The following is a 14,205-nucleotide window of genomic DNA, read 5'->3' on the forward strand; positions in this document are numbered from 1 at the left end:
TCGTTAGCAATAAATGAGACAAAACAAAATATTGATTAAGTCTTGGCTATAGCCTGTCCTGAGCGAATTAGCCAAGGGTTTCCTAAATGGTCAAGACTATCTATAGCCTACTCTTATTGCCAGTACTGTTTTCCCTATCAGCCACTGCATGTACTTAAACTATTTTGTTAAACATGTATTTAGAGGCTATATTTAGAGGCCTGTGAGCTAGGGTCTCTTTTAAGGGGAGCCCTATATGAAAACAGTTATAAAACACAAATAGAGTTCTGAAATTATTCCACAAGACACCAGTACCCACAATTATAGCCTAAATTGCAATGTCTACAAGTTGAAGGCCTAGTTTTTTTATTTGGATAGGTCTAAATTAAACATTGAATTATTTAAATAATAGGCTAAAGAACTTTGGAGAATTTAAATAATTTTGAATACACACATGGATTTCAATAAACAAATTAATGACTGTTCTGTTCTCTTTTATTTAGTTCCTATTGCAACTCAGACAAATGACAGAATGGATGACATACTGACTGACTGAACTGAATGAAGGATGAATTAAATTATAAAATAAGTTTGAATGATGAGTTGCACACATCATGTATGCTCTGCACTTTATTTGGCTAGTAAGCAAATAGTCCTACATTAGGGTATAATGATTCTATGACTGCATGCCTCCAGAAGGGGATCTTCTGAGGCTGAGGGGTGCTTTTCTGAAGGCGAATGCTGCTGTGGCGCTGCATGGAGATCACAAGCTCTTCAACTGGGCAGCAGTGTCGTGCTGGAGGGAATAGCCCATACGGAGACTACCTAAGACCACAGCTAACAGAGTTATTGTAAAGTGTGGCAATAAACTTATGCCAGACTTAGACTACATTTAACCTTTCCCTTGTTCCTTTCAAAGTCCATATGTTCATGACACGATTCAAATAAATCATGTCAAATTATTTTAAATTCATATTAACCCCTCCTACAGAATATACTTTGGCAAGATTTTGAGTGATTCAATAAATGTCAAATATTCTATACAAAAACATTTTGAGTAGAAAAGACTCCAGTGGTCATACATAATTTGTAGATTTACCAAACATATATTATTCTATGTACACCTAGCAAACTGAAACGTCACTGTTGTAGGCATAATACAGCTAGTGCTGTCTAGACTTGCGCTGGCAAACAAATACATTACATTAGCTACCTAAATGTGAAGTAAACTCAATTGAGGAGTAATAGAGAATTGAGACTTATAACTTGAAAACTTGCAGGACACCTCTTTCCGGTTTCGCTGACTTCCGTTTGTTTTATACTGTGTTAGGCTTGTTCGTGTAGCACTCCTCACAGGCAGTGTGGTGTACGTTTTTTTTGTTGTTGGTGAGATGAAACTGCCAAAACTCTGAAAGGTATTATTGTATGTCAGAATTGCAACACAAGATTTGTTTAAGCCTAAAATGTTAGTCTGTAATCATAACATGGTGTTTGCATGCTCACAGATGAAATTTCACGTTTATGTTTCACGCATGGCTTTTCTTGCGATCCTAATGATACGTACCTTCAACCTTTTGGCAGCTATCTGGCTCCATAGCTTCATCTCTGGTTTTAGCCAGAGGTTGTTCTGGATCCAGTGTGCTTGCCTTGAGTTTGACATGTAGAGAACGTCATTCCCGTCAACTGATGTAAACTGTCTTGGAGGCACGGGAATTTAGAACAGGCATGTCATCAAATATGTTAGATTGCATTAATAAAGTCTTCAATATATCCCCAATCATAGAAAAGAAGGTAGAAATATTCAGTCAAGCAACACAAAAAAGAAGTGAAGTCTACAAAGAAGAGGAAGACACACATCCTGCTCCTTCTCATGGTTCTATGGAAAAACTAACAAAACTAGTACCGAGGACAAGTGGTCCTCCACTGTTCACACCATTAATTTGTTGGTATTTTACTACCACCTGGTGGCTACATTGTAGACTCACAGACTCCACTTTGTTTTTGCAAAGAGGACAGGGGTGTATTCATTACGGAAACCGTTTATCGTTTAAGAACCAAACGGAAGCAAACAGAGTAAAACGAGAGTTTCGTTTGAACAAATTCGGGTACGTCCCTCCCTGTTTGCTTCTGTTTAAGAAACGTTTTGCAACCGAATCAGCGTAATGAATACGCTCCAGTGTTATCAATGGAAAATGGCGACCCGAGTCCTTCAGAGATTTGGCAATGGCCTGAATCAGGCTAAAAACACGGCCCAGTCGACAGGACAGATCTTCGTTTTAAGCAGGTGTGACTATTATTACTTTGCACGTTTAAAGCGTTGGGGTTCTGACTTTTGTTTCATTGACGATTTTTGAGAATAGAGGTTCCTACTGACTCGTCTATGCTGCAAGTGTGCAGGAGTGAACCTGAAAAAGTGACTGTTAGCAAGCTAACATAAATAGCTAGCCAGTCAACTATTGGCCTGTAGTCGATTTTATAAACTACAAATTAGTGCAACTTCTAATTTGAGCTATTCTAAAATGGTTAAACTGCTGAAGTTAATACACAGCATATCCAGTTACTAGTGTACTTGTCTGTCTAATAGGGAATTATTATTACACTTGCTCAAGGTCATTATTATAAAGCTAGGGCTACTGTTGTGGATCAACACTACATGACCAAAGGTTTGTGGACTCCTGCTCGAACATCTCGTTCCATTAATATGGAGTTTGTCCCCCCTTTACTGCTATAACAGCCTCTACTCTTCTGGGATGTTTTTTCACTAGATGTTGGAAAATTGCTGTGGGGACTTCCATTCAGCCACAAGAGCATTAGTGAGGTTGAGCACTAATGTTGGGCGATTAGTCCTGGCTCGCAGTCGGCGTTCCAATTCATCCCAAAGGTGTTCGATGGAGTTGAGGTCAGGGCTCTGCAGGCCAGTCAAATTCTTCCACACCGAACTCAACAAACCATTTCTGTATGAACCTCGCTTTGCGCACTGGGACATTGTCATGCTGAAACAGGAAAGAGCCTTCCCCAAACTGTTGCCACAAAGTTGGGAGCATAGAATTGTCTAGAATGTTGTTGTTAACTATAGCGTTAAGATTTCCCTAAAGCGGAACTAAGGGGCCTAACCCGAACCATGAAAAAAAAGCAGCTCCAGACCATTATTCCTCCTCCACCAAACTTTACAGTTTGCACTATGCAATGGGGCAGGTAGTGTTAGGATTTGTGTTTATTGCACTATAACCCAATGCTATATCACATGTGATTGAATATTAGCAACTGTTGGCCTGGGTGTCTGTGTGTGTGTGCTGGAAGTAACAGTTAGCACCAGATAAGTGTGCTGGGAAGCTGTGGTTAGCCTTGAGAGAGAACAGTGTGCTTTTGTATGCAGGTGCAAATAGCTCAGACAATGTTGCAGAGCTGTCTGACCTCAGCCTCTGGGGTGAGGGAGCGTAATCTACACAGCAACAGCGCCGGGGCACCAAAGAGCGCAAAGAGGCTAGGACTAGCCTGAGCGCCGGCGATAGGCTGAGCAGAGTTTAAACCACGCTCAGCCTCTACTGTGATAGGCCAACAGACGGGTTGGAACTAGTCTGTCACAGTATAAGAACAGCTGTTTACTTACATCCTGCCAGTTCCCTGTTCTACCCTGCGGGGTGGTACAGTGAACCCGTATATACGAAAATTGCATTTACCATTTATCGCTTGAGTTTAATAAAAATACTTAAAGTATATTCGGTGACTCTGAATCACATTTTGTCCTGATACCAGATTGAATTGACGCAAATCCCTTATAGTAGCGTTCTCTTGGCATCCGCCAAACCAAGATTAGTCCGTCAGACTGCCAGATGGTGAAGTGTGATTCATCACTCCAGAGAACGCGTTTCCACTGCTCCAGAGTCCAATGGCAGCGAGCTTTACACGCTTTGCATTGCGCATGGTGATCTTAGGCTTGTGTGTGGCTGCTCGGCCATGGAAACCCATTTCATGACGCTCCCGACGTACAGTTCTTGTGCAGACGTTGCTTCCAGAGTCAGTTTGGAACTTGGTTTTGAGTGTTGCAACCGGGGACAGACGATTTATACTCGCTTCAGCAATCGACGGTCCTGTTCTGTGAGCTTGTGTGGCCTAACACTTCGCGTTGTTGCTCCTAGACGTTTCCACTTCACAATAACAGCACTTACAGTTGACCAGGGCAGCTCTAGCAGGGAAGAAATTTGATGAACTGACTGTGATGGTGCCACGTTGAAAGTCACTGAGCTCTTCAGTAAGGCCATTCTACTGCTAATGTTTGTCTATGGAGATTGCATGGCTGTGTGCTCGATTGTATACACCTGTTAGCAACGGGTGTGGCTGAAATAGCCGAATCCACTCATTTGAAAGGGTGTCCACATTCTTTTGTATATATAGTGTAGCTTACTGTATTTTGCATGACATTAGTATGTTACTACATCGGCATTTCTTTACCTTATAACGTCAACATTAGCCAATGATATATCATTTGTATTTTAATACTTATGCAGCAGGGGTATTCTGTGGCTAGCTGTAACTGTCACTGCTTATTGTTTACTTCGGAAACAGCCAGGGACATGCAAGAACTGGTACTGCATGTAGGAGACCAGTGTGCATTTTCTCAAACATTGTGTGTAGGTAGCTTAGGCAACAACATCATACAGTGCATGTGTTACTGTTATTATTCTGCATGGGCAGATCTGACTTCAGCTCACTACTCAGCAGTGAAATCCTTTGCTGAAGGAATAGATGAGTCACTAACTTCATAAGATGTCTCCGTTCACATGTGTATTAACACTACCATCTGTATTTTTTTTCTCCAGGGGGTTGTCAGCATCAAACCATAGGAATCGTGAAGATAGCTGGTTCAAGTCACTATTTGTGCGTAAAGTTGATCCCAGAAAGGATGCCCACTCCCACTTGCTTACCAAGAATGAGGAAAGCAACCTCTACAAAATCCAGTGTAAGTTGTGCTTTACTGTAACTTGTTTACTTCAATTCCAAAGTACTTTTTATATTTTAGAATTGAGTGCAGTGTAATAACTATAGTGTAAGAAGTAAGTATAATGTAGAAATTAGTAATTACAATACCAATACTTGTTTCACTGTACTTACGGACCTTGACTGTAATGTAAAGTTTGACAAATTTAACCCCTTCCAACACAGAGGGCACTATGTCTTATAGAGCTTGTTCTGTTACAGTCCATAATGTGAAACCAGAGTGCCTGGATGCCTACAACCAGCTTTGGTAAGTAGTATGGACCTTGTTCAGTCTAGGCCTTTATACCTAAAGCCCCTCAAATAGTAGCCGTACTGAGGGTAGTACCGTCCCAAATTATTGTTTCATTTGGTTGTTGAGTATGTGTGATATAAAGTAAAACGTAGTAGTGGTGATATTATGAGTGCATAGCTGGTGTCACCAGTGGGTTGTGCACGTGAAAACATGTGATCACATTAACTTCACATAAGATCATGTGAAATTCATGTGTTTTTTGCATACGGGTAGAGTTTAGACAAAATGTTTTATTCCTGTGATGCAATTGATATACTGACATGACAACACTGTAGAAGAATTTATCTATGCTCATACTTAAGATGACTCAGTCATAATACCTTTCACTTATCGTAGAATCTGCACAACTGGTTTAGACACAACACACAGAAGACACAGCCAAAATGCCTATTTTAAACATTTGGGATGGGGATTGTTATAGAACATTTATATTTAGCTTGGAAGTGTATGTTGAAGTCCTAAGAGAAACCTGACAAGAAAGCTGCAGTGGTGTCTGTGCTAACGTCAAATGATTGCATCCAGGCATCAACAATAACAGTTAATCTGTTATAGTCATAATAACGGTCATATTATATATCATACAAGTATTATTATTATTATTATTATTAGGGGAAGGGGAAAGGTGGTACCTAGTCAGTTGCAGAACTGAAAGCATTCAACCAAAATGTGTCTTCCGCATTTAACCCAACCCCTATGAATCAGATTCAAGGGCAGAACGGCAGGTTTTTCCAGCTTGCCGGCCAAGGGATTCGAACCAGCAACCTTTCGGTTACTGGCCAAACGCTCTTAACCGCTAGGCTCCCTAGTAGAATATGTGTTTGTTATTGCTTTCCCTTGACAGTGAGGAGACCCTGCCATCTATCCATAATGATAAGTACTATCCCTGTGAGCTGGTGGGTACCTGGAACACCTGGTATGGAGAGCAGGACCAGGCTGGTAAGAATGCTGGCAGTAGAGCACACACTCCTCCACTTTCTAGTCTAGTTGAACTGCACATTCACTTCGAATTGACACACCTGCAGGGATAGGACAACTTAGTTCAGGAGAAATGGGCTTCATTGAACCAGTTTTGCTAATTTTTCTAGTGAGATGATGATTCAATTAAGTTGGTGTTACACCTACCTGGCAATAATAACAAAAGCCTGCAAACATTGGTGCTGAGCAATTAACCGAAATGTTGGTTATTTTTAGTTTTTTAAACAACTAATTAACCGACGTTGGTTCAATTATTAGAATTCAATTTCGTTAGGTTTTTAGAGATCAATCAGATCCAGCCTGTACTGTGCAATGTAGTAGGTAGTTGTAGTTTCCAACAGGCCAATATTGTACATAGTTTAGTACATAAAACGTGGTAGTTAACTACAATGACCGTAATCCATTGTGCATATACTTGGCTGGTCTGTGTCTTTTACGCCTGCCACAGAAGAGAGAATGTGTGATCATAAGGGGATATAGAGAGCAGCTGTTGCTTCGCGAAGCATCTCCCTAAAAATACATGAACTAAGTGATTAATAGTTGATATTCAGCAGTCATAAAGTATGCCTTGTTTACTTTGAAGAACTACAAAATAGTGATTTTGTCAGACAGCACAGGCAGCAGCACTATAGAGATTAGATTTTTACTTGGAATTAAATAAAGTCATATGTAATATACACAACTGAAATAATTTATTCAAGTAAAGTCATGTCAATAAATGTTTATTAAGGGATAAGCATTAATGGACAGTCACTACTACCATCATGGGACTTTTATGAATTGTTTATCCTGTGTTACAGCAATCAACCGAAATAATCAAAATCGAAAACCGTGATTGGTGTTGCCTAACCCTAGCCTACACATGTTGCCAATAGTTCCCTGGCTGTTGGTTTTGCATTACTGCATTACTGAAATAATACCCTTACACTTATCAGAAGTATTATGGATATGTCTCTGAATATGCGTATTATTGCTTTGCAAATAATGGCTGGTGTGTGTGTTTTTCCAGTCCATATGTGGCGGTATAGAGGAGGTTACCCAGCTCTGACCGAGGTCATGAGCAAACTCAGGCAGAACAAGGTAACCAAAATGTTCCATGACTGTCATTTCTTCCCCGGCAGCATCTAGAAGTCTTCACTTTAAATATAGTAGTCTTGAATATAGCTTCATATGCTAGTATTGTCTGAGGTTGCCTGTCACATTAACTCGTATACCTGGTGGCCAAGCTTCCTCCCGAAGAGCTATTGGGTGTGCTGGCTTTTGCTCCAGCCCTACTATAACCCCTGGTTTATAATCTGCAGCTAATGAACCCTTCCCTAAATAGACAGTGAGGGATCAGATGTGCTTATTGATGTGAGGTTGACACAGGAGTTCATGAAGTACCGGGAGGAGAGAGGAAAGATGCTGTTGTCTCGTAGGAACCAACTGCTCCTAGAGTTCAGCTTCTGGAATGAGCCCATCCCCAGGAAGGGACCCAACATCTACGAGCTCAGGTCCTACCAGCTCCGAGTGAGTACTGAGTGACTGAACCTCATTAACCATAGCACTACTAGGGGTTTAGTTTAGGATGGTGCTACATTGCTGAATAAATATGAATCACCACCAGATGATACAAAGAGTGGGCAATTGTTGACATGAACATTGGAGAGTTTGTGTAGGTTCTATGGAAACAGTATGCACATAAATGTAGGTCTATCTTGCAATCCATGTGAAAGGGCCATTATGAATCATTTTTAATCTTGGAGGAAATTGTCACACATTGATATTCCTGTCAAATACAAAAACTTTTTTTCTCATGTTTTCTTTTTTCAGCCTGGCACCATGATTGAGTGGGGTAATTACTGGTAAGGCAACCTGATTACATTTGAATTTCTCATCTTTACTTACAGCATATAGTTTATTTTTCGCTTGAAACTTCCTTCCCCATTTTCTCATTAGTAAGAGCTATTCCACTGAGAGACGCTATTTTGATACTCTGTTGTTAGATCCCAGAGTGCACAGGGAGATTCTACTGCTGTCCTTGCTATTTTCAGATTCAATTTAGTTGTTTACTTTCAACAGGAGCCTATGAGCCTGGACGATTCCATTCTCTCAGGTTTATGTTGAAAACATTTTTGTTCCTTTATGACAAATATTAAATATTTCAATGTTAATTCATTGTTCTGAATTCTTCAAACTTGTCTGCCAAAATAAGTTTAATTTGTGATTTGTGCATACTCTCTCTGATTATTTGGTTCAGTAATTGATCAGAATAACTCATTATAATTGGGGGGGGGAGTCATGCCACATTGTTAAAACAACATGAAATGTTGACAACGGGAATTAAGTCAGTATGATTTGGCTAATCAAAATAACTATACATGATTGTAATTTATATGATTGTATATACGATGACTAATGGGACTGGTTCAGAGCCAATAATGACATTTCTCCAACCCCACACCGTACAATTAGCAGTCTCGATGCATGAGTACATCCAATCCAACTAATCCTGGCACTGTGCAGCTACTGTCTGTATAGCCAACCGGTTCTGCCAAACTGGAATGATAGTTTTAAAGCAAGTTCAATCAAACCGTATGAATAATAACATTTGTTGGTCAAATGATCATCAATGGTTGAGACACCACATGGACAGTAGCCCATTATAATTGTATATGGCAGCTGTGCTTGCATCTTTGACAGGTCATCATGACAAATAATATGTTCTTAATTGAATAACTGTATAAATAAAAGTTAAATGGGATATAAAAAATAATCTGCATGGGGTGGCCTTGAGCCAATGTGTAGAAGATGAAGCGTTGGTTGTGGGAAAGTGTTGTGACTGTTTTGATTGGCCTGTTGTTTTCCCAAGGGCCAGAGCTATTGGCTACCGCCAGCACAACAGTGAGGCTGTGGGAGGGTTCTTCTCCCAAATCGGAAACCTCTACATGGTGCACCACCTCTGGGGTGAGGCCAGGCAGACCAGCTCTATCGCTCTTCTCTCCGTTCCTCCAGTCTCGTTCATTCACACAGATCTAACATTCATGTAGCGTCTCGTACTAGGCTTTTAGGCTATCTTATAGACAAGGCTATTATTCTTTTTCTAAAAAAAGACTAACATTCATTTTATAATAGTGTTTCATTGTTGATTTCAGCTTACAAAGACCTTGAGGCCAGAGAAGCCACAAGGAACGCAGCTTGGCAACATGAGGGTTGGGATGAGGTTGTGTATTATACAGGTGAGCAAAATCAGTTGTTATGAAGTGTACTTTCACATAGTGTGCACATTTTTTTTAAATGAAAAAACAAGATTAAATACTTTGAACTCTCCTCTGATCTTGTATCTCTATTGCAGTTCCTCTCATTCAGCACATGGACTCCAGAATCATGATCCCAATGAAGGCTTCCCCGCTGCAGTAACCTATGAGAGAACACAGAAGGCCGAACGCCAAGCCTCGCCGGTTTTTAAATGTAACAAAAAGTCAAAAATCTCACTGCCGTGGTCTCAACCTCTTCATTATTGTTGCCAACTAACTCCCCTCTAATTTGGTTTGTCTTTTACTTTACCTATTTCTGACTTTGTACCAGCAAACTATATTTGGTACTTTAAAAACATCACTGAGACACAGGAGGTTAAAGTATCATCGTATCCCATATTGAGTCTGTGGGCTAAAACACTCTTTCCATAATTGGAAGATCTGTAAGGCAATGGCACGAGAGCTCACAACTGCTTTTTTGTTATTGGGAGACAGGATGGGAAAAATCCGAATATTGAAACCTCCTGATAGTGGTTGGGTGGAGCACTGATGTCCAACATACTGGGTCATATTAACACTGGTCACATTGCCACAGCTGATCTAGTCTATTTTTACAACCAAAGTGCTGTTTTGAAACGAGAGCTAGCCTAGCAGTGTGTTCTGTTTGCAGTGAATAAGAATTGAGCTTTGGGCAACTATGGCACGACTTGACAAAAAATCACGATAGATGCACAATGTGTGATTTTATGGTTATTTCGTTTATTTAATGTAAATATTGAATAAATATATAAATCATTAAATTAAATTGCTAAATCAAGCTTTTGGGTGAAATCTGATTTAAAAATGTTGTTACTGACTCAATTGGAGCGCTAGAAAGACTGGTAAAATGGTATAAGTGAATTGTTACTGTATTTTGTCAGCGGAGAGAATATCCACTAAATAGTCAAATATTTAAACTTAATTGAAGTGAAGGCATTGAGTGTGAACATTATTTATTGGAATCATTTGTGTATTAGTATTGTACTGTTAGACATTTACTGCACTGTTGGAGCTAGAAACACAAGCATTTCGCTGCACCTGCTTTAACTTCTGCTAATCTCTGTATGTGACAAATAAACTTTGATTTATTTGAGAACTGGTATGAATACAGAGCTAAAGCCATGCCCATTTTAACCCTAAATATCTTCTCAGAATTTTTCAAGTAAATGTATTGATTGCAATTGTGGGCATTCTCTCCCCATTTCTTTCCCATCATCTGCAATAAGCTTTTGTTGTACTGGTTTGTTGTACTGGTTTAGTGAACATGGCTTGTATTACCTGCATGTCCAGTTTTTCAAGACATGTTTTATCAGATTTAACATGTTTCCGGTTGGGCATAATGAATAGCCTATTTCGTAAACATCTGATCTAATACTGTCATGGAACATTTATGTGCCCAGGTACAACTACCAATGTACTGAAATGAAAATCTGTAATTGTGGAGTCATGCTGCTACTCATTGTTTCAGTGTTGGTAGTAGCATGCCTCATCCTAGTTTTATTCCCTGATTTACAGGGTATTTATGGTAAAGGTGGCAAGAATGTCAGCACATAAATAAAGTTATTCAAAGAGAAACTGTGGTAATGCTGCTCTTTGTTGCCGGATTGTGTGCTAGCCAGTACAGTGTGCTCAAAGTATTGGGATAGTGACACATTTTGGTTGTTTTGGCTCTGTACTCCAGCGCTTTGGATTTGAAATTATATGGATATAAGATTAAAATGCAGACTAATTTGAGGGTATTTTCATCCATATTGAATGAACCATATAGAAATTACAGCACTTTTTCTACAATGTCCCCCTCATTTTAGGGGACCAAAAGTATTTGGACAAATTCACTTAAGTGTATTAAAGTAGTCCAAAGTTTAGTATTTGGTCCCATATTCCTAGCATGCAATGATCACATAAAGCGTGTGACTACAAACTTGTTTTGTAGAGTCACACATTTGCTGTTTGCTTTGGTTGTGTTACAGATTATTTTGTGCCCAATAGAATTGAATGGTAAATAATGTAATGTGTCATTTTGGAGTCACTTATTGTAAATAAGAATAGAATGTGTCTAAACACTTCTACATTAATGTGGATGCTACCATGAATACAGATAATCCTGATTTAATCGTAAATAATTAGAGAAATTTAGACTAAATTATACCCCCCAAAAAATGCCCCATTATTGTTTTAAAAAACAAATACATATTTAACCTTTATTTAACTAGGCAAGTCAGTTAAGAACAAATTCTTACTTACAATGACAGCCTAGGAACAGTGGGTTAACTGCCTTGTTCAGAACGACAGATTTTTACCTTGTCAGCTCGGGGATTTGATCCACCAACCTTTGGGTTACTGGCCCAATGCTCTAACCACTAGGCTACCTGCTGCCCCGATTGTAATGGTGAGAGGTTAGCACAGGGGTTCCCATACTTTTTTGGCCCACGACCCTATTTTGATATCTGAAGATTCTTGTGACCCCACCCATGTGAAAAAAAAGTATGTAATTAACAGCCAATGTTTACATTTTTATTTGTGGCTATGGCAGTCAAGAAGAACATTCTAACAGTATTTATGATTGTCTTCAACTCACCATCACATACTTTTAATGTGGGGTAGTCAATTGCATATTAGTCTGACATGTCTCTTATCTCACCACCACTAATGAGATGTGTGCTTGATGCATGTCGCGTCAGAGCTTCTCAAAGTCAGGGGGCGTGGTCGACAGTGCCATCTCATCTCTGCTGTCACATCCAACCTGGATCGTTATTTAGTTTTAATGCAAAAGAGAGCACTGAATCCAGCTTCACACAGATATGAGCTGGCAAAAGGTAGCATACCATGAGTTTTATGGTGTTTTCAAGACAACTGGGAACTCTGAAAAATATGAGGTCAAAGTTCCCGAATTCAAGTTTAGTTTTAATGTCACATGCACAAGTACAGTGAAAAGCCCAGCAATGCAATAATCAATAACAATGTATTACTAGAAAGAAAATTAATACACTAAGTAAACATACTATGTACAGGAAATGTTTATGCCAAACTTTTTCAACATCCTGAGAGGGAAGAGGCACTGTCGCGCCTTCTTCACGACTGTGTGTGTGTGTTTGGACCATTTTAAGTCCTTAGTTATTTGGACACAGGAACTTAAAGCTGTCTACCTGCTCCACTGCTGGGCGTGCTTGCCCTCCCCGTTTCCTGTAGTCCATGATCAGCTCCTTGGTCTTGCTGACGTTGAGGGAGAGGTTGTTGCCCCGGCACCACACTGTCAGGTCACTGACCTCCTTCCTGTAGGCTGACTCATCGTCACCGGTGATCAGGCCTACCACCGTCGTGTCGACAGCGAACTTGATAATGGTGTTGCAGTCGTGCGTGGCCACACAGTTGTGGGTGAACAGGGAGTACAGGGGTTGACTAAGCACACACCCCTGTGGGGCCCCTGTGTTAAGGGTCAGCGTGGTGGAGGTGATGTTGCCCAACCTCACCACCTGGGGTCTGCCCTTCAGAAAGTCCAGGATCCAGTTGCAGAGGGAGGTGTTCATACCCAGTCCTAAGCTTGGTGAAGAGCTTGGGTTGATAATGGTGTTGAACGCTGAGCTGTAGTCAATGAAGAGCATTCTCACATAGGTATTCCTCTTATCTAGGTGGGCGAAGGCAGTGTGGAGAGCAATTGAGATCGAGTCATTTATGGATCTGTTGGGGCGGTACGCAAATTGGAGTGGGTCTAAGGTGGCAAAGTTAATGTGTGCCATAACCAGCCTCTCAAAGCACTTCATGATTACAGAAGTGAGTGCTACAGGGCAGTAGTAATTGTGGCATTAGAGTTCTTAGGAACAGGGATGCTTGTGGTCATCTTAAAACGTGGGGTTTACAGCAATCGTGCTGTTTTGTTATTTTATTTTCATTACACAGAAAGTCAACCGAAAGTCTTTCATTTTTTTTTTTACAAACATTGTGAATGACAACAGTTCCTCTCTCAAAAATCTTTTTAACACTCCCCCTCGATAACCACCAAACCTCGGTGTGAAATAGAACATTGTCATGCTCCGATCCCATATCTCCACAGTTTTGCAAACAGGCGTGCGCGCAGTGGACATGGTTTGATGTCGTTTACAATCTAAGTTACCTGCTGCAGTATATCTCTGAGTTGTGCTCAGCTCTTTTGCCTACAGTTGCTCTCGGTGTATCATACTATACATCCATTTGGCAGAGGGAGACACACAACTAGAGTGCAGAGGCCTGCCCACCGTCCCGTGATAGACGGAGCCCCAAATAGCCATATGGAATCTGTTTTTCGTCAATATAGCCACGCAGCAAACTGAACATCCCATATACCATTTCATGCTTTGGAAAAATGAGACAGAACAATGTCCTCGTGAATAGCATCCCCCGCCATGTATAGCGAACAAAAGTCAATGCATGGGCATCTCGGCCCTCACAGCTAATGTCCATTTGGAGAGCATAAGCTGGGGAGTTTGAGTCATTCAGTCAGAGTTTCCTCTTGATTGCTAGCAATAGCATATATTATTTGTTTAACAGTGTTATCTGACAAAGGTATTGATGTGTGTTTCTGTGCCTCTGACTCCCAACACATTGTTTTCACCATATCAATTGTGGCCAGTAATAAGTCTCTGCAATAGTCTGTGGTTTCATAGCATTGAGGGCCTAGTCATTCCCCGTGGGAATGATTCAAGTGCAACG

At 40.4% G+C, this 14,205-nt stretch overlaps 1 protein-coding gene across 1 annotated transcript; it reads left to right on the plus strand.

Annotated features, from left to right (window-relative positions):
* The first annotated feature begins 1,965 nt into the window (after positions 1 to 1,965).
* LOC139547995 (protein NipSnap homolog 2-like) lies at positions 1,966 to 11,094 on the plus strand. Its single transcript, XM_071357276.1, has 10 exons — positions 1,966 to 2,263; positions 4,800 to 4,939; positions 5,179 to 5,224; positions 6,111 to 6,205; positions 7,254 to 7,324; positions 7,613 to 7,753; positions 8,057 to 8,088; positions 9,096 to 9,190; positions 9,379 to 9,462; positions 9,579 to 11,094. Exons 1-10 carry the CDS (start codon positions 2,142 to 2,144, stop codon positions 9,641 to 9,643), a joined length of 891 nt encoding a protein of 296 aa, XP_071213377.1. The 5' UTR covers positions 1,966 to 2,141; the 3' UTR covers positions 9,644 to 11,094.
* Positions 11,095 to 14,205: the final 3,111 nt, after the last annotated feature.

Source organism: Salvelinus alpinus, chromosome 21 (assembly GCF_045679555.1).
Source record: "Salvelinus alpinus chromosome 21, SLU_Salpinus.1, whole genome shotgun sequence".
Taxonomy (NCBI): domain Eukaryota; kingdom Metazoa; phylum Chordata; class Actinopteri; order Salmoniformes; family Salmonidae; genus Salvelinus; species Salvelinus alpinus.